This window comes from Salvelinus alpinus, chromosome 7 (genome assembly GCF_045679555.1).
Source record: "Salvelinus alpinus chromosome 7, SLU_Salpinus.1, whole genome shotgun sequence".
Taxonomy (NCBI): Eukaryota; Metazoa; Chordata; class Actinopteri; order Salmoniformes; family Salmonidae; genus Salvelinus; species Salvelinus alpinus.
This window is the reverse complement of record NC_092092.1, coordinates 66,429,924-66,450,102: the sequence shown is the minus strand read 5'-3', so window position 1 is coordinate 66,450,102 and position 20,179 is coordinate 66,429,924. Positions and strand designations below refer to the sequence as shown.

The window sequence follows — 20,179 nt, the reverse complement described above, 5'->3', positions numbered from 1 at the left end:
TTTCTACATAGCACTCTTTCTGAGAGAGTATGTTACAGTGGCATAATAGATAGTCTATTATAATTACAAATTCTTAAGCTTGTTTTACTAATGTGACACATTAATTAGGCACTGTGCTAGAGGCAGTATTACATGGAAAGTGTGTTTTTATTCATTCAAGGACTAAAGACAGTTCGTGGGTTACACGGTTACCCAAATTCCTCCACACAGGTAGGTCGTCTGAGCTTGCAAATGAACTCAATCCCATTTTCAGACAGCCAGGGACAGTTCAAACTTCTTTTACAGTGACTCTGAAAGTGGGCCATCAGTGTAACCCAGTCAGTCTAGACCTGGATGAGGTTGAGCCTAAATCCTGTGGCTGACCCATATCTTTGCCCCATGTCACCTTAGCAATTCTAGGTCAACTTTACTTTGAATTGTACTTTAAATAACCACATGGTTATAAACACAAACAATACATTTACTGTTAACACCGTTATTAAGTCAAGCGCTAATAAAAATATCTGATATTTAAAACACAACACCCATTTTAGTACAATTGATAATATTTAATATCTACAGTATGACATGCCAAAATGATATAAATCCATTTTATGGCAAAAACCCTGCCTGATGAAACCACTTACTGGTCTTCTAATAACCTTACTGACATGGACGGTTAATCTTGAATCTTCAAAACGCTTCTCTTCTCCAGATCGTTCATCTCTTTAAGAATAAGCGCAACGTTGTATCGGAGTTCTTGAAACTTGGAAACAGGCACCTAGAGAGAGAAAAAAATAAAAATGTAGACTGGTAGAATGACATTGCCATGAGCAGCATACCGGGTTCGCTTCACTCATTTACAACGTGGGAGCCACGGAACCAAAACAGCGGAGAAGATGAGCCTCGTGCTTCAACGTCTTTAGTTGTTGCGGAAATTGACCCACTATGCTGTTCTCTTTCTGCATCTAGGTCATATTGCTGAGTCTACCTTTAAAATTACCCAATTGTATTGAAGGAAATAACACTATTATTAACACTATGAATGCTGATATCAAGCTCTGTCATACAAATGGACTATGGAATAAATGCAATGTCTGATTACTTGTTTGAACACAGTACAATATTTATGTTTGAGGGAAGTGTTGGACATGCCAGACAGTTCCCATAATCCTTCACCATAAGATGTTGATAGTCTAAAACAGATGTAGCCCATATTCTAGTCTAAACCATGTTGTACACAGTTGTATAAAGCAGGGACACACTGTTACATAGTAAACTACTTGCAACTGTGATAGGCCAACATATTTACAGGCTGAATAATTACGCATATCTTTACATGTATTAGACAAACTTAAATCAACCCTCACCCTAGTAAGCCAGTGAGGAGACGTGCATATCAAAGCCATAACCAGCAAGTTGTTAGTGTTTTTACCTCAAAGCGATGGGCCTTTCCATCTGAGAGCTTCATCTGCATTAAAATGGAGGGCTGCAAGGCACGAGCTAGGGAGCTTCCAAGAAAATAACAGACAATATGATGCATGTATTATTAATCAGAGCCTTCTAAGCAATTCTGTTTGCTTTTTAGATTCTCACTACACAATGAAATGTGTTTACTATTTATCAAAACATTTATTGTACTACTATATAACGACAACACTGCATGCATTTCATGCACATTTTCAGTTCTCACAATATTATCTCAGTTTAATTCTCTGTTCTATTTCTCCTTCAAAAAGTTGACCCTCTTATGTGATAGTGAACAAAGTATAGTGTACCTTGTTGATATGGCCACATCCACTCTCCATCTAAAATCCTTCAGGGAGGGTAATCGAGGCCCCTGCTGTGTAGCCACTGCCGCCAGTGCTGTTCGTCTGGGGGGAAAAAACAGAGAAAGCTGATCCACAATCACAGAGTGAGCACCACAGGGGTCTCTGTGCACAATGAACCCACCACTTAAGTGCTGGAAAACTGGATTTTAGTTTAAGAAAGACAAACCTTTTCATTAAGTTTGCCATTTTGTGAGTTCGGAAAGTAAACAGACCCCTTGATTTTTTTCCAAACTTTGTTACATTACAGCCTTATTAAGAAATGAATTTGATTGTTTTTTCCCCCCTTAACAATCTACACACAATACCCAGTGGTGGAAAAACTACCCAATAGTCATACTTGAGTAAAAGTAAAGATACCTCTTAAGGATCCGCCCCCTTTTTTTCAATTTTCTCCTAAAATGACACACCCAAATCTAACTGCCTGTAGCTCAGGACCTGAAGCAAGGATATGCATATTCTTGATACCATTTGAAAAGAAACACTTTGAAGTTTGTGAAAATGTTAAATTAAATGTAGGAGAACACCACATTAGATCTGGTGAAAGATAATACAAATAAAAAAAAACATGTTTTTTTTGTACCATCATCTTTGAAATGCAAGAGAAATGCCATAATGTATTATGCCAGCCCAGGCGCAATTTAGATTTTGACCACTAGATGGCAGCAGTGCATGTGCAAAGTTTGAGATCGATCCAATTAACCATTGCATTTCTGTTCAAAATGTTGTATCAAGACTGCCCAAATGTGCCTAATTGGTTAATTAATACATTTCCAAGTTCACAACTGTGCACACTCAAACAATAGCATGGTATTCTTTCACTGCAATAGCTACTGTAAATTGGACAGTGCAGTTAGAATAACAAGAATTTAAGCTTTCTGCCAATATCAGATATGTCTATGTCCTGGGAAATGTTCTTGTTACTCACAACCTCATGCTAATCACATTAGCCTACGTTAGCTCAACCCTCCCGCGGGGGACCCACCGATCCTGTATTAATAGAAAATTACTCAAGTAAAAGTCACCCACTAAAATACAACTTGAGTAAAAGTCTAAAAGTATTTGGTTTTAAATATACTTATGTCTCAAAAGTAAATGTAATTGCTAAAAAAAAATCTAAAGAAATCCATATATTACATAATTTACAAATTAAGCATTTGTGTTTAGTGAGTCCACCAGACCAGAGGCAGTAGGGATGGCCAGGGATGTTCTCTTAATAAGTGCGTGAATTTTACAATTTTCCTGTCCTGCTAAGCATAAAAAAAATATAAGTACTTTTGGGTCTTAGGGAGAATGTAAGGAGTAAAAAGTACATTGTTGAATTTAGTGAAGTAAAAGTAGTCAAAAAAATAGATAAATAAATAGTAAAGTAAAGTACCTATACCCCCAAAAAACTACTTAAGTAGTACTTTCAAGTATTTTTACCTAAGTACTTTACACCACTGACAATACCCCATAATGACAACGCAAAAACAGGTTTAGACATTTTTGCAAATGTATAAAAAAAAAAAACACTAAACTTAAATATTACATTTACATAAGTCTAAAAAGACCCTTTACTCAGTATTTTGTAAAAGCACCTTTGGCAGCTATTACAGCAGAGTCTTCTTGGGTATGACACTACAAGATTGGCACACCTGTATTTGGGGAGTTTCTCCCATTCTTCTCTGCAGATCCTCTCAAGCTCTGTCTGGTTGGATGGGGAGCGTCACTGCACAGCTATTTTCAGGTCTCTCCAGAGATGTTCGATCAGGTTCAAGTCCGGGCTCTGGCTGGACCACTGCACTTTGCTCCGTTCATCTTCCCACGATCCTGACTAGTCTCCCAGTCCTTGCCGCTGAAAAACATCCCCACAGCATGATGCTGCCACACAGTGCTTCACTGTAGAGATGGTGCCTGCTTTCTTCCAGACGTGACACTTGGCATTCAGGCCAAATAGTTCAATCTTGGTTTCATCAGACCAGAGAATCTTGTTTCTCATGATCTGAGTCTTTAGGTGCCTTTTGGAAAACTCCAAGCGGGCTGACATGTGCCTTTTACTGAGGAGTAGCTTCCGTCTGGCCACTCTACCATAAAAGGCCTGATTGGTGGAGTGCTGCAGAGATGGTTGACCTTCTGGAAGTTTCTCCCATCTCCACAGAGGGACTCTGGAGCTCTGTCAGAGGGACCATCGGGTTCTTGGTCACCTCCCCGAACAAGGCCCTTCCCCCACAATTGCTCAGTTTGGCCGGGTGGCCAGCTCTAGGAAGGGTCTTGGTGGTTCCAAACTCCTTCCATTTAAGAACGATGGAGGCCACTGTGTTCTTTGGAACCTCCAATGCTGCAGAAATGTTTTGGTACCCTTCCCCAGATCTCTGCCTTGACACAATCCTGTCTCGGACCGCTACGGACAATTCCTTCGACCTCGTGGCTTAGTTTTTGCTCTGACATGCACTGTCAACTGAGGGACCTTATATAGACAGGTGTGTGCCTTTCCAAATCATGTCCAATCAATTGAATTTAAATATAGTTGGACTCCAATTAAGTTGTGGAAACATTTCAAGGATGATCAATGGAAACATGATGCACCTGAGCTTAACTTCAAGTCTCATAGCAAAGGGTCTGAAAACCTACAGTATCAGTCAAAAATTGACACACCTACTCATTCAAGGGTTTTTCTTTATTCTTACTATTTTCTACATTGTAAAATAGTGAAGACATCAAAACTATGAAATATAAATAATATCATGTAGTAACCATTTTTTTTAAATTCAAAGTAGCCACGCCTTTGCCTTGATAACAGCTTTGCACACTCTTGGCATTCTGTCAACCAGCTTCACGAGGAATGCTTTTCCAACAGTCTTGAAGGAGTTCCCACATATGCTGAGCACTTGTTGGCTGCTTTTCCTTCACTCTGCAGTCTAACTCATCCCAAACCATCTCAATTGGGTTGAGGTTGGGTGATTGTGGAGGCCAGGTCATCTGAGGTAGCACTCCATCACTCTCCTTCTTGGTAAAATAGCCCTTACACAGTCTGGAGGTGTGTTTTGGGTCATTGTCCTGTTCAAAAACAAAATTATAGTCTCACTAAGCGCAAACCAGATGGGATGGCATTTCGCTGCAGAATGCTGTGGTAGCCATGCTGGTTAACTGTGCCTTGAATTCAAAATAAATCACAAACAGTGTCACCAGCAAAGCAGCCCCACACCTCCTCCTCCATGTCCATTGCTCGTGCTCCTTGGCCCAAGCAAGTCTCTTCTTCTTCTTATTATTATTATTGTCCTTTTGTAGTGGTTCCTCTGCAGCAATTCGACCATGAAGGCCTGATTCACACAGTCTCCTCTGAACAGTTGATGTGAGAAGTGTCTGTTACTTGAACTCTGAAGCATTTATTTGGGATACAGTCTGAGGTGCAGTTAATTCTAATGAACTTATTATCTGCAGCAGAGGTAACTCTGGGTCTTCCTTTCCTGTTGCGGTCCTCATGAGAGCCAGTTTCATCATAGTGCTTGATGGTTTTTACGACTGCACTTGACGAAACTTTCAAAGTTCTTGAAATTTTCCAGATTGACTGACCTTCACGTCTTAAAGTAATGGACTGTCGTTTATTTTTGGTTATTTGAGCCGTTCTTGCCATATAGGGATATCTTCTGTATATTACCCCTACCTTGTCACAACACAACTGATCGGCTCAAACACATTAAGGAAAGAAATTGCACAAATTAACTTAACAAGGCACGCCTGTTAATTGAAATGCATTCCAGGTGACTACCTCATGAAGCTGGTTGACAGAATGCCAAGAGTGTGCAAAGCTGTCAAGGCAAAGCATGGCTACTTTGAAGAATCTCAAATATAAAATATATTTATATTTGTTTAAACTTTCTTGGTTACTACATGATTCCATGTGTTATTTCATCGTTTTGATGTCTTTACTATTATTCTACAATGTAGAAAATAGTGAAAATAAGAAACCTTGGAATGAGTAGGTGTGTCCAAACTTTTGACTGGTACTGTATGTAAATAAGGTACTTCTGGGTTTTTTGTAATACATGTGCAAAAATGTCCATAAACCTGTTTTCGCATTGTCATTATGGGGTATTGTGTTTAGATTGATGTGCAAAATGTTTTACTTGGTCCATTTTAGAATAAGGCTGTAACGTAACAAAATGTGGAAAAAGGGAAGGGGTCTGAATACTTACCGAATGCACTGTATAACAACAAAATGAATTTTGGGAATATAGGCTAATGTTAATCCATAACAATCAACATACCGATTGCCAAACACCACACTTGCAAAGTCTGTGATGAATTCCTCAGGTATCCTACAATGAAAGAATGGAATGTCAGCTGAAAACAATTCAAAACATTTCCAGATAATATTTTGATGGCACAGTATGAATCATTGCTTTGAATAATGTAGACTGCCAAGTGTAGAGTCAGTGTTTCATATTACAATAAATGCAACAACAACAACAACAAAAACCTTTGGGGTTAACTTACACAATGATATTTTGTAATAATGTGTGTGATCTAATATACCGCCAGCTCCTTCTGTGATAAACAAATTATGGAGATCTTGGATTGCCTATTGCAGGGTTCCCCAACTGGCGGCCTGTGGGACGAATTTGGCCCGCAGGTGGTTTTATTTGGCCCCCTAAGTTCTCTGAGCAAATAATAGACTGTAAAAACACCAGGAACTCAGCTTCAAGTGATTTTAATTTAGGAAATATGTTTCCAGGTACTCCAACACATAGGGAGAGAATTGATCATATACAAATACAAGCAAGGTTTGAAATTATGTTTTGGTCAAATCTATTTGGGCTTCACGCGGACAATTTGCGGTCTACAAATGATTTGTAATTAGGCCCCCGACCATCCTTGGCTGAATCTAGTTGATGATCTCTGGCCTATTGTAATCAGTTGTTCAATTCCTTGATACATGCAAGATAAACTGATGCTTCACAGCTTTGAGATGAGGTGATGAAGGTGACACATGGAAGACGCCTACCTTAGTTCCCTTAGATCTTCTTTGAAGACCTAGAAGACGTAAAAAATATATTTTATTGTAGATGTTATGTAGGAGTCATGAAATCAGACGTCATCTAGAAATCCAACCTGACCATGGTCTATGAGAGTATGGTTTCAATACAACATAATAACCAGTTCTTTACCTCTTGTTTTAAAGATGATGTGGGGATACGTAATGCCTCTTTTAGGAGTCTGTACATTCCAGCCACAACATAACTCAACCGTTCTTCAGGGAGGGCAGCATTTTCCGCGATAGCCTTCATTGCTTCTCTGCAGTCCTTGCCCTCAATAGCACTCACCACCGCTGGGAATAGACACAAGAAAAGTGATGTCAAAATGGTTTACGTGTGTGTGTGTGTGTGTGTGTGTGTGTGTGCGTGGACAAAAAGAAGAGAGAGAAATGGAAACGAATTAATTTAACAATATACCAAGAAATGGAAAAGGAAACGGATACATTTTACAATATACCAAAGTTAATGGCATGCAATTTAATAACAAACCTTTCAGTATTTTTCTAAACATTTCTTGGTCTAAATCCTTCAGCTGTTTAGCCATGATTTCAATTTCTGATGGTATCCTTCCTCCCAAAAAACTTGAGTCTTTGGATGCACCAACCGCGACTTTGGCATGGCTTGACATTATACTTCATATATAACTAAACTTCTTGAACAAACCTAAATTAGCGTAACTTATTTTCAAATGATGATGTGTTTGAGCTGACTAGCTTGTCGGTTTATTTATCCCAGACGATTTCTGTAATGGTAGATCACATGACATGCCTTCTTCTTCTAATGGCGGTCTGCAAACAACCATTAGAGGTGCCTCTGCCGCCACCTACTGTACTGGAGGGTGTGGTCAAGCATAGTTTACAGACTTTAGAATAAAATAAAACAAACAAACATACAAACAAGAATTAAACCCTCCTATCTGATCATGTACTACTAAGTAAAGAAAAAAAGAGCCCTACTAACTTTTAACAAAATAAAACCCTCCTGTATCTCCAGAATCCCTTCCAACCTTCCCCAACCGAGATGCATCCATCTACAGCCCTGCCTCTGACTAACACTAGCCTGTCACTAAAACCAATACTATCTATCGCCATCTACTGGTCGTGGTTAATCCCTTACACATACTGTACACGTGAACTCCTCCTTTTCTTTCATAGATGACTTTCCTTCTTTCCTCTCTCCCTTTCCTAGTTTCCTTTCCTCCTTTCTTAGCTTCCTGTGGCAGCAGGTAACCTAGCGTTACAGCATTGGGCCAGCTGGTTCGAATACCCGAAGTGAGCAAGGCATTTAACCCTAATTTGCTACTATGGCTGACGCTGTAAAAAAACACACATTTCCCTGCACATTTATGGTGTATGTGACAATAAAACATCTTTATAAAAAAAAATCCTTCCCGACTTCCTTTCCTAGCTTCCTTTCCTTTCCTCCGTTTTATTCCCTAGATACCTGCACTCCTTTCCTAGTTCCCTTTATTTTCCTCCTGTCTAGCTTCCTTTCCTAGCTTCCTTTTCTCTTTCCCTAACTCGCTTGATTTTCCTCCTTTCCTAGTTAGGAAAAAAGTGAAAGAAAGGGAGATAGGGGAAAGGATTAAAGGAAGGTAGGAAAATATAAATAGAAAGGAAGGTAGGAAAGGAGGAAAGGGTGAGAGGAAAGGAATGTACTAAATAAAAGGAGTTCACGTGTATGTGGTAGGGGTTAATCATGGTCAGTAGATGGTGACAGTAATTTAAAAAAAAAATACAAATATTGGTCACGTTCACATATTTAAATCAAACCAAATTGTATTTGTCACATACACTTGTTAATTAACAGATGTTATTGCGGGTGTAGCGAAAAGCTTATTGGTTTTAGTGACAGGCGGGTTTTAGTAACAGGCTAGCTCTGTTTTATTTTTTTTACAGAAAAGTAGTTTGATTTTAGTATTTTTGTTGTAGTTTGTTCCGTTTTTTGGGAATCCTGTTTCCATCCTGCACAGTGGGTGGCGAGATGCACATTAAATTCTGCGTTCGCCAATATAATTCAGCGACCCACACAGACAGCGGTGTGTTATGTGGTAGGCTATTAGTGGGTTGTGTTGTACTTACCAGTGTTCGCGGGGTCCGACATGCCAATCAACCTGCTATCTGCCAATCACGGGGATGCCTGGAATGTTCTGATGCCGGGCATCCTGGTGGTTAGCGGAGTGGCGTGGAGGGGGGTTGGGCAGGGGGATGGAGCATTGGAAGTTAAGACCAAGTTTAGCCATTGTTCTCTCTCTTAAGTCTGCGTTTCACAAGAGAAGGTCACGGTTGGCTTGTGGGGTATCTTTCATTTATTTGGCGTGGGCTACGGCCAAACAGTAGCCTGTGTAAAGTTGGGTTAATAAACCGTCAATTCGTAAACTCAACCCTCTGTCTGGACAATTGTTCCTTTATGATCTAGTCAGGTCTTTACATTGGTGTCAGAAGTAAAAACATTGATAAAAGTTAGCCAGCTAGCTAGCTGACTTCTGTGGTTAGCTACCGTAGGTGAGAACAGGGGTTGAACATGCTTCGAGGAAATCCGAAAGTGAAGGTGGAGGTAGGGGACAATTATGGCCAAGGAGGTGCGTGTGCATGGACGTCGGAGGATCTGGCTGAGGAGGTCGCCAGGGCGTCGGAGCCCAGAGGCCGCTTGAGGGAGGACGTTAGAGTGATGGTGGCTGAAGCGGGCATGAGTCCTTCGTCGACTGCTTCGCGCGGATTCTGGTGGGCGGACCGAAGGGGTTTCGTCGATGCGGTGGGACGAGGAATCTGGGGCTCAGGATGTAAACAAACATGGCGGCGCCCAGTTCCCAGCTGCGTCCGTATCTGTTAAGACCCCGAAGTATTCCGGTAAGGCGGATTGGGAAGCTTTTCATGCTCAGTTTGAACTGTTAGCTCATTTTAGGGTGTGGTCGAATGAAGATAGGGCACTGCAGTTGGCTTTATGCCTCACGGATGAAGCTCTGGCCTGTTTGATATTGATTAGCCCCGAGGACAGACGTGATTATAGTGCTTTAGTGGGAGCACTGAGGAGGCGCTATGGACAGTGTGTACAGCCCGGGCTACTGCGCTCCGAACTGAGTAATAGACGCAGGCATCCTGGAGAGCCTCTACGGGTGCTAACTAATGACATTGAGAGCCTCTCTCGGCGGGCATATGCTCACATGCCCCCCTCCGCGCAGAGCGAGCTAGCACGGGACCAGTTCATACAGGCGCTCTCTCCTACGGAGCTGCGCATACAGACCCAGCTGGCTCATCCTGAGTCATTGCAGATAGCCTTGTAGATGGCTTTGGAGAGGGAGCTGGTGTGGGCTGGGGCTTCAGCTGGGGCTTTGGTGGGGGTGCAGGGAGACAGACCCTCTGTGCGAGCTGGGGGGCAGAGCAGCCCGGAGCCGGAAAAGCCTGCATGGGTGGCTGAAATGACAGAACTCATTCGTGCTGTGTCGCTACAGGCGGCACGAAACACACGCCCTGGTCCCAGGGTCTGCTGAGGTTGTGGCCAGCCAGGCCATCTGCGCCGATATTGCCCCATGTCCCCCAGAGCTCAGGGAAACGGCTCGGGGTCTGCATAGACCGGGTAGTGCGGACCCCTGGCTTTCTATCCCAACCACCATCTTCTTCAGGAGGAGCCCACCAGCACAGACGGGGAAGCAAGGCTCCACTTCCCCCAGAAGCAGACGAGGGCAAGCGGATGGAGCCTGTTGTTGTGGTGGGCCGGACCTGTGTTGGGGACTTTTGTCATGTCCCTGTCACTGTGGAAGGGGTGCCCTGCTCTGCCCTGGTGGACACTGGGTCCACAGTAACCCTGGTACCCCAGATATTGTGCCAGGTTGGACTCAGTGTAAGCCCACAACTGTGCAGCTCCGCACAGTCACAGGTGATCTGGCACCCATGAAAGGGAAGGGAATAATGACTCTGACAGTAGGGGGCAGGTCTGTGCGTCATCCTGTGTGGGTGGCGGCTGTGCAGGACCCTTGTATACTGGGGTTGGACTTTCTTAGGAGCACAGGCTGCCAGTTAGACCTAAATGAGGGCACACTGAGCTTCCAGGGTGGGCCGGCAGTCACCATGGCCCCCCCTAATGTCACATTCACTCAACCCAACAAACCCTTTACTCCAACAGTTAAAGCAGCAGAGACTCATGCCTGCCCCCCCTCCCCCACATCTGTGTGTGACTTTTCCCCAGACCCCCTGTCACCTACGGCTGTGTGTTACATTCCCCCAGCTACCTCCACGACACAGCCCTCTGTGAGCCCGGGCCGCACCCCCCCAGCCCAGCTACCCCAGATGGGAGAGGAGAGGACACTGTCTGCAGTGAGGGAGATATGGGGGAGGAACTGTGTTGGTCTTGACCCCGAGCAGCAGGAACGGTTGTGGCAGTTGCTGTTTGAAGTCAGAGACAGCTTTCTGCTGAGTGAGGAAGAGGTGGGTCAGACTCATCTGGTGCAGCATGAGATCGACACAGGTGATGCTCGACTCATCAAGATGCGTCCCCGCCGTATCCCGCTGGCACGCCAGGAGGCGGCAGACAAGGCTGTGTTGGAGATGCAGCAGGCAGACTTCATCGAGCCCTCAGACAGCCCCTGGGCGGCGCCAGTCATCATGGTTCCGAAGAAGGGGGGCAAGCTGAGATTCTGTGCAGACTACAGGCGGCTGAATGAGGTAACCAGGATCAAGCGTCGCTGCTCCCCTGAACCACCTGCTGCCGAAGGACAAGGCTTTCATTTGGACAGTGGAGTGTGAGGAGGCATTCAACACCCTCAAACGTGCACTGATCGAGGCCCCCGTGCTCGCCCCCCCTGACCTCACCTTGCCCTTTATCCTGGACACAGACGTGGGCATAGGTGGGGTGCTGGTCCAGGTGGGGCCAGAGGGGGAGAGAGTGGTGGCGTACTTCAGCAAAACATTTGACAAACATGAGCGCCGCTACTGTGTCACCCGGCGGGAGCTCTTGGCTGTTGTGGCTTCCGTCAAACACTTCAAGTACTACCTGGGTGGCCTGCCCTTTACTGTAAGGACTGACCACTCTGCTCTCCAGTGGCTCATGTCTTTCAGAGAGCCAGAGGGGCAGGTGGCACGCTGGTTGGAGGAGCTTCAGCCGTATGACTTCACAGTGGTGCACAGGGCAGGGGCACGCCACTCCAACGCCATGTTCCGTCGGCCCTGTACTCCAGACGGCTGCCGCCACTGTGAGCGGAGAGAGGGACGGGAGAGAGAGCTGTGTGCAGAGGGGGGGGTCTGTACCACAGTGTGTCGGGCGAGTGGGCCTGTCTGCTGTGAGCTGCAGACGTGGCTGAATGGGGGCAGCAGCAGGGACGGGACACAGACCTACAGCCAGTGCTACAGTGGGTAGAGGCGCAGGTGAGGCCACCATGGGAAGAGGTGACAGCGCTCTCACTCGCAACCAAAGGGTTGTGGTCAAAGTTTGAGCGACTGCGGCTGGCTGATGGCGTGCTACAGCGGGCATGGAAGGAGTCAGCTACGGGAGAGGAGAGGTGGCAGGTGGTGGTCCCAAAAGCATTGCGGGAGGCTGTGCTCCAGAATACTCATGGGGGGGTGGGGACTGGACACTTTGGGGTCACAAAAACCTCCGTCAGGGCTTTTACTGGGGGCAGCACAAGAGGGATGTGGAAGACTTTTGCCGCCGCTGTGACAACTGCACAATACTGCAGCTGCGGGGCTGCAGCTGGATACTGTTGAGTACCACAGTATGAGTCATAATACCAAATAAAACCAGTAAATGGTTCCAATTGTTTTTCGACCATTCATTTTTCCATAGGGGATTTTAGAACTACTTCATATAAGGTCAGTGCTCCATGTAGGCTTACCCTGGTGTGACGTTTTGATAACTACCCAAATCTCTCTCAGACAATGTCAATTTTATCAATATATTCACCTGTAATCACCCCCCCCCCCCTCCTCAAATTAAATGCTAATTAGCAGCTAATGTGGCTATCATACAGAACTACACATCCTTTCGCTAGCTTTGAAGTAATCACTCAATGTGCAGGGTGGGAAAAAACTCCACATTTCTCCAGGCAAACTCTCATTGACAAGTAACAAGTAACCTAGCAAGTAGAAATTATAGCCTTTTTAGTTTCTTGTGTAAATAATTGATAGTGTTTTTCTCGTGTGTATTCTTGTTTAGCATTTTGAAAATTACTTAGCTAACGTTAGCTCCGTTATTTTTTAAATTCTCAAAATGTTCTAATTACCCTGGCCTTTGAAGCTAACTAGCTAACCATAAGTCTCTCCGTTGATCAGAAGCAAGGATGGTTCTGTGCTATGTACCGGATTTGTCAATCACTACTCGGATAAGCACACGTGCATTTTATCCTTTTCCGACATCTGTAAGCATGAGGCATCGCTGGAGCTTGCAGAATTCCCATATGGTCCCATGTCGCAAGGATCTGTACACAATTCCTGGAAGCTGAAAATGTCCCAGTTCTTCCATGGCCTGCATACTCACAAGACATATCACCCATTGATCATATTGGCGATGCTCTGGATCAACAACGTGTTCCAGTTCCCGCCAATATCCAGAAACTTTGCACAGCCATTGAAGAACAGTAGGACAACATTCCACAGGCCACAATCAACAGCATGATCAACTCTGCGAAGGAGATGTTTTGCGCTGAATGAGATAAATTGAGGTCACACCAGATACTGAGTGACTGGTTTTCTGATCCAAGCTCCTACCTTTTTTTTTTAGAGGTATCTGTGACCAAAAGATGCATATCTTTATTCACAGTCATGAGAAATCCATAGATTAGGGCCTAATTTATTTATTTCAATTCTGTAACTTAGTAAAATCTTTGAAAATGTTGCGTTTATATTTTTGTTCAGTTTAATTGATTAAGTGGGTCTTCCTTGTAGAATGTTCACAGCTATATAGAACACATTTTATTGCTAATATACTCAAACTTAATTTAAGAGCTACATCGACAGGATAAACATCTCCCATGATGGCCCTGACCAAACCGGTAAATTGTCACTCACTATAGCTGCGCTTCTCCACATAGCCAGATTTATAGCAAATATATATTTTTATTTTACCTTTATTTAACTAGGCAAGTCAGTTTAGAACAAATTCTTATTTTCAATGACAGCCTAGGAACAGTGGGTTAACTGCCTTGTATTTGTATTAGTCAAAGGGGTCCAACTCAGTCTCTCATTAAGTATGGATCAGCATTTAATTGCATATTTCCGTTAGGACACGCCTACTCTGTATAGTGCGAAATAACGCAATTGGCCTTTGCACTCCTAAACAACGTATTTTGGCAAAGGGTAAAGTCTACAAAACTTAGTCCACTCTGTTCGTAATAGTTTTCCAGTTTGGAGAACAGAAAATTGTATTGAGATCAAATGTTTAATCGATGAGAACATTTTCAGAATGTCGTTTCATCTTCTCCCACTGTCGACGTCTCTGCTTCCTCTGGAAACGCTAAGTGGATGCTTCAGATTTATACGTTCGGTGTTCTATCTGTGCTTATAGTAACGTTAGTCTTTTCCATGACATGCCATCTACTTCCTATTTTCACTTGCAAGGGGGCGCAGTCGTTTTCAAAGCGTCGAATTGACGTGTGTGATTGCGGAGTTGCGTAGTGTTTGCAAATGGAGGAGGAAATAACTGTTTTTCTCTGAACTGCAGGTTTGTTGTTTGGTCAACTTCTTTCGAACAGGCAAGGTCTTCCGTGGCAAATAATGTTGGGCATATTATTAGCGAGTGGATTATTATCTCGAACAAGACAGCTAACGTTAACTCTCTGCCTTCTCGATTTCGCGGAGGATTTAGCTAACGAGGCCTCGTTTGCCTTCAAAATAATGTATTTTTGTCCCAAAATAACTAGCTAGCTAGATCATTAGCATGTAACATGTTAACATTTGAAATGGACAAGTTTGCCATCTACTGTACCTTGTTAGTTAACTGACTAACCAACTCGGAAGCTTGCTGGGGACGCTAGCTAACTAGGTAGTTAGCCGGTGTTAGCAATGTTTTGTTAACAGACTGCTAGTCGCTACGCTGCCAGTTAATTTGTCTTGCCAGCCAATTTCAGATACACTATGTACAAAAGAATGTGGCTACCGCTTCAAATGAGTGGATTCGGCAATTTCAGCCACACCGGTTGCTGACAGGTGTATAAAGTCGAGGCATGCAATCTCTATAGACAAACATTGGCAGTAAAATGTAGAAGAACGTGACACGTTTCCAACAAGTCAGTTTGTCAAATTGCTGCCCCTTCAACTGTAAGTGCTGTTATTGTGAAGTGGCAACCTCTAGGAGCAACAACGGCTCATCAGAGAAGTGGTAGGTCACACAAGCTCACAGAACGGGACCGCTGAAGCTTGTAGCGAGTAAAACTAGCTGATTTCCAAATGGCCTTTGGAAGCAACGTCAGCACAATAACAGTTCATTGGGAGCTTCATGAAATGGGTTTCCATGGCCGAGCACCAGCACACAAGGCTAAGATCACCATGAGCAATGGCAGGTGTCGGCTGGAGTGGTGTAAACTCACCGCTAATGGACTCTGGAGCAGTGGAAACGTGTTCTCTGGAATGATGAATCACGCTTCACTATCTGGCAGTACGACGGATCTGGGTTTGGTCGAATGCCAGGAGAACGCTACCTGCCCCAATGCATAGTGCCAACTGTAAAGTTTTGTGGAGGAGGAATGATGAGTCTTGGGCTGTTTTTCATGCTTTGGGCTTGGCCCTTTTGTTCCTTTGAAGGGAAATCTTAATGCTACAGCATACTACAGCTTGGGGAAGCAAGTCTCCACAGCAATGTTCCAACATCTAGTGGAAAGCCTTCCCAAAAGAGTGAAAGCTGTTATAACAGCAAGGGGGGGACCCACTCCATATCAAGGTCCGTGATTTTGGATTGCTATGTTTCAACAGCAGGTGTCCACATAGTTTTGGTCATGTAGTGTAGGTAGGTAGCTAATCTGCTTAATTATCCAAGTGGGAAGAGCCTTGTTTAACATTTGGCTGGCTAGCTAGCTACCTATAAAATATTTTCTAATTATACTTATTTCCCACTGTTTTTCTCAGGTGGAGAAAACCAAAATGTCTGAAGCTCTTTATGAAAAGTTCCTCTCTCCAGAGGAGCCCTTTCCACGGCTGCTGTCTCAGCGAGGGAACATCAGTGAGACGGGCACATTGGATGTCAGTGACTTTGGCTGTCAGTTATCCTCTTGTCACCGGACAGACCAACTGCGCCGCTTACATAGTAACAGGTAAGGCTGATGGCTAGCTACCTGTTTTTGACTTGCATTCCACTTTTTAATGCAAGACTGTAGTGGAACAGGCTAAACTAACCACACCAAAATGTTGCTTTTGTTGACTGTTTTCAGATGGAACCTGACTTCTTGTGGAACCAGTGTGGCCAGCTCCGAATGCAGTGAGGAGCTGTTCTCCTCAGTTTCTGTGGGAGACCAGGAGGACTGCTACTCCCTTTTGGATGACCAGGAGTTCACCTCCTTTGACCTGTTCCCGGAGGGGAGCGTCTGCAGCGACGTGTCTTCCTCTATCAGCACTTACTGGGACTGGTCGGACAGCGAATTTGAGTGGCAGGTAGGTGCCCCCCAATGTGATAACATAAATATTTTTGTCAAGTTATGTTGGTAGTTGTTCCATTTGGGTTAATGTTTTTTGTTTATCCACAGTTGCCTGGAAGTGACATAACCAGTGGAAGTGATGTATTCTCTGACATCATACCCAGTGTTCCCAGCTCCCCATGCCTCTCCTCCAAGAGAAAGACCAAACCACATAGAAATCTGGATGAGCTCCCTTGGAGTGCTATGACCAATGATGAACAGGTATGGAGACCAGCTCTCAAATTCACAATGTCAGGAATTGTAAAGCAGTGGTTGCAGATGTTATAGGCTTTGTCTCTCTGTCAGGTGGAATATATTGAATATCTAAGCAGAAAGGTCAGCACAGAGATGGGGCTACGAGAGCAGTTGGACATCATCAAGATCATTGACCCGTGTGCACAGATATCCCCCACAGACAGCGAGTTCATCATTGAGCTCAACTGCCTGACGGATGAGAAACTGAAACAGGCGAGTGAATAGCACACGTGGTACACACTTTAAAAATAAAAATAAACACTGCTGTGCAGTGTACTCGCATCTAAAGAAATAGTACAACTTTTCAGATGTTTGTTGAACCTGAAGCTTTAACATTCGTATCCTCCAGGTGAGGAACTACATCCGGGAGCACAGTCCGCGGCAGCGCCCCAGCAGCACCCGAGACAGCTGGAAGAGGAGTGGCCACAGCAGTGCTAGCACTAGTGGGGTGAGCAGCAGTAATGCTAGCTTGGTCAGCAGTGCCAGCAGCTCCACCGGATCCACAGGCTCCACCGGCAACTCCACGTCCAACTGCAGCACAGCTAACATCAGCCGTGCCCACAGCGACGGGAACCTGTCCAGTGCAGCTGAGCGCATCCGGGACTCCAAGGTAAGGCAGGGCTTCACTCTGACTGTTGAAGTTCACTATGGCTTTTGAATAGCTCCTCAAGTTTTCCATACCTACAGATTAAACGGCTACTAAAATTGCAATTTGACTGAAATCAACAACATACAGTGCCTTGAAGGATGATCTTTGGAAACAGGATGCACCTGAGCTTTAAATAAAAACAGATAGAAGTAGGTATCTCCCTCGACATGGAAGCTCAGAGGAGAGGAAAGTATCTACCAGCGCCAACAGCATCTTGCGTAATTCAAAAACAAATCTTATCTAGTATTACGCAGTATTTTATGTTTTGCTAGCTTAATCTCCCTAGAATAGATTTTAAATAAAGAGATAAAGAGTATTTAGATGAAGAAATCTTCCTTCCCTCTTCCTGTAATTTATTGCCTGGTCGAGTAGTTAGCTTAAAAATGCTAAAAAACTGTGTTAGCATACTAGCTACTAACCCACGGATGGAAGGCATAGACAAGTGGAAAAATAAACCAACACTGAAACGGAGGATGTTGACAAGGCAGAGGGAGACCTGCATTGTGAAAAAACACAAGGAACGAACGTTCACTTGGGAGGCTACAGTGAGATTCAAAAGTATTTGGACAGTTTGTTTTAGCTCTGTACTCCAGCACTTTGGCTTTGAAATGATACAATGACTGAGGTTACATTAATGTAGAAGTGTTTAGAAGCATATTCTGAAAAGATCCTCAAATTAAAGCGGACACTGTTTACACTTTAACCTCATAGTCATTGTGTCATTTAAAATCCAAGGTGCTGAGTACAAAGCCAAATCAAACAAATGTGTCACTGTCCAAATACTTTGGGACATCAATGTATGTATTCCTCCTTGCATAATTATTGCAATCACTTCCATGTGGTGTCAATGTGGTGCGCGTTACTCTACATGAGGTATTCAAATGGGTTTCTATTTGATATGTACACACTCCTACAGTTTAGTAGTTTTTCACAGTGATAACAGGGAAATATTCTTAATATGTAGGTGACCTACTGTAGGATGAAGTGACCAGATATAATGGAAAATGGATCTCCTGCCTCAAGTAAAAATTCATGACCCTACATTTGAGTCATGGAACGGTAGTCTGAGCCTTTGTTTTGCACTGCTTGGTGTGCTGTCTGTTCTCTTGTGTGTGTGCTTAGTGTGCCACTGCCATACATTGCTTATCATCTTGTCCTATTTGTGTTGGAAGAAACGCTCTAAGCAGAGGAAGCTGCAGCAGAAAGCCCTGCGTAAGAGACAGCTGAAGGAACAGAGACAGGCCCGCAAGGAGAGGCTGAGTGGCCTGTTCCTCAACGAAGAGGTGCTGTCACTCAAAGTCACCGAGGAGGAGGACCATGGAGAAGATGTAGTGGACGTCTTCATGTGACAAGAATGAATGAGTCAGTGTTCCCTCTAAGCCTCACAATAACATCCTCCACTAACATCACAGCTGGTCCCACATCCTAGAGCCCCATTCACATTGAAGCAAAGCTGCCCTATTGGGACCATTCTTGAGTTAAATCCTTAGAATTGGACACCTGCACAGAATATTTTTTTTAAAAAATGAAACACCTTTTTTTGAAGAATCTAGCTCTCTTTTCTTCTCAGTTTTATTTGTCTTAATCTATAAACATTGGTAGTATGATCCTGCTGAGGCAAAGCACTGAGCACTAATATTGAATGAGTATTCAAGTAAAACTACCAAATGTATCATAAGATGAGGTTAACTTCCTAATTCTGTGGTTCATTTAATCTTGAAGGCATAGATGGAACACTGAGTCACTGCATGGGAAGTCATCACTGTTGGCATTGAGTTACAAGTGCTTCAAAACAGCTTTTAAAAAACATTTATTTATAAATGCGGTTAATCATAAATAAGTTTTTGCATCAAGTGTCCCCTTTAAGTTAAAATATGAAGGCTTACACATTCATAAATGCAACATGGTAACACAATGTTCGCCTCTAAAAAAAAATCTCCTTTTGTTTTTTTTCTTATTTTCCTTGTGTTTTGTGCATGGGGTCTAGGGTTGAGCATGACATGTAAAAAATAATGCAGATATCCATTGCATTGCACACAGGAGATATTTTTATGTTGCTGAATGACATGAAACTTTAGTATGACTGCATTGTCTTTGAATGGGAAGGTGTTTCATGATGTCTTGGCTTACTCTCCTTGGTTACTGACTGATCCTGTCCTGTAGAACTCAGTACTCTTTCCACTTCAACAGTTAACACTAACTGCTGTACATTAGAACATGTATTTACCTTGAAGCTTTACTTCGCTTTGTCTTTTTCCTGTATAAAGTTACGCTTTTAAGTAACTCTGAAAACAATATAGGACAACTAGATATTGTGAGTAGATCTTTATTTTGACTGAAAGAGATGAATAGCCATAAAACAACTATTTCTGTGTGTATTGTACCATTCATTCTGGGGAGGAAAGTTCAACGGACCAAGATGGGACGTATTCGTTGGTGCTTTCTTGGAGGTCCAATTAGAAATTGTATATACCACAACCATGTATTACTGACCTGACTGCGGTGTTGGAAATATAGTGTTGCAGAACAGACGCAAACCAGAACTCAGTTTCTGTGTGATGTACTCAATAGTAATGTAACGCATAATGAGAAATAAATTGCCATCGATGCATCATGTTTTCCTGGTGTTTCTTTTAATTTTCATTAGAGTGAAATATATCAATGGATAAACTGTACTTCTTGATTGGCTTTTGCAATGCAAGTGGTAATGTCCTCCAGTATTTGTTACAAGGACAATATACAAAATCTCTGAGACAAATTAGAATTACACCTCAATGTAAATGTATTCACAAAAGACATGCTAAATTTAAGCAATAAGGCACCAGGAGGTGTGGTATATGGCCAATATACCACG

At 43.4% G+C, this 20,179-nt stretch overlaps 2 protein-coding genes across 6 annotated transcripts; one reads left to right on the top strand and one right to left on the bottom strand.

Moving 5' to 3' along the window:
* Window positions 1-128: 128 nt before the first annotated feature.
* On the bottom strand, window positions 129-7,670 carry commd5 (COMM domain containing 5). The gene is made up of 7 exons (XM_071411320.1): window positions 7,316-7,670; window positions 6,959-7,119; window positions 6,796-6,824; window positions 6,059-6,109; window positions 1,758-1,853; window positions 1,415-1,490; window positions 129-760 (listed from the first exon to the last, which is right to left on the bottom strand). Exons 1-7 carry the CDS (start codon window positions 7,452-7,454, stop codon window positions 659-661), a joined length of 654 nt encoding a protein of 217 aa, XP_071267421.1. The 5' UTR covers window positions 7,455-7,670; the 3' UTR covers window positions 129-658.
* A 1,863-nt stretch (window positions 7,671-9,533) lies between these two features.
* LOC139581497 (protein FAM199X-like) lies at window positions 9,534-19,936 on the top strand. 5 transcript variants are annotated; one of them, XM_071411313.1, is made up of 7 exons: window positions 9,534-9,675; window positions 15,877-16,061; window positions 16,179-16,398; window positions 16,491-16,643; window positions 16,728-16,889; window positions 17,026-17,286; window positions 18,498-19,936. In XM_071411313.1, the coding sequence occupies exons 1-7, from the start codon at window positions 9,619-9,621 to the stop codon at window positions 18,672-18,674; spliced, it is 1,215 nt and encodes a 404-aa protein (XP_071267414.1). In that variant the 5' UTR covers window positions 9,534-9,618; the 3' UTR covers window positions 18,675-19,936. The 5 variants fall into 5 exon arrangements, with proteins under 5 accessions (XP_071267414.1, XP_071267418.1, XP_071267419.1 ...); XM_071411317.1 differs by lacking the exon at window positions 9,534-9,675 and adding an exon at window positions 12,607-12,630; XM_071411318.1 differs by lacking the exon at window positions 9,534-9,675 and adding an exon at window positions 14,060-14,112.
* Window positions 19,937-20,179: the final 243 nt, after the last annotated feature.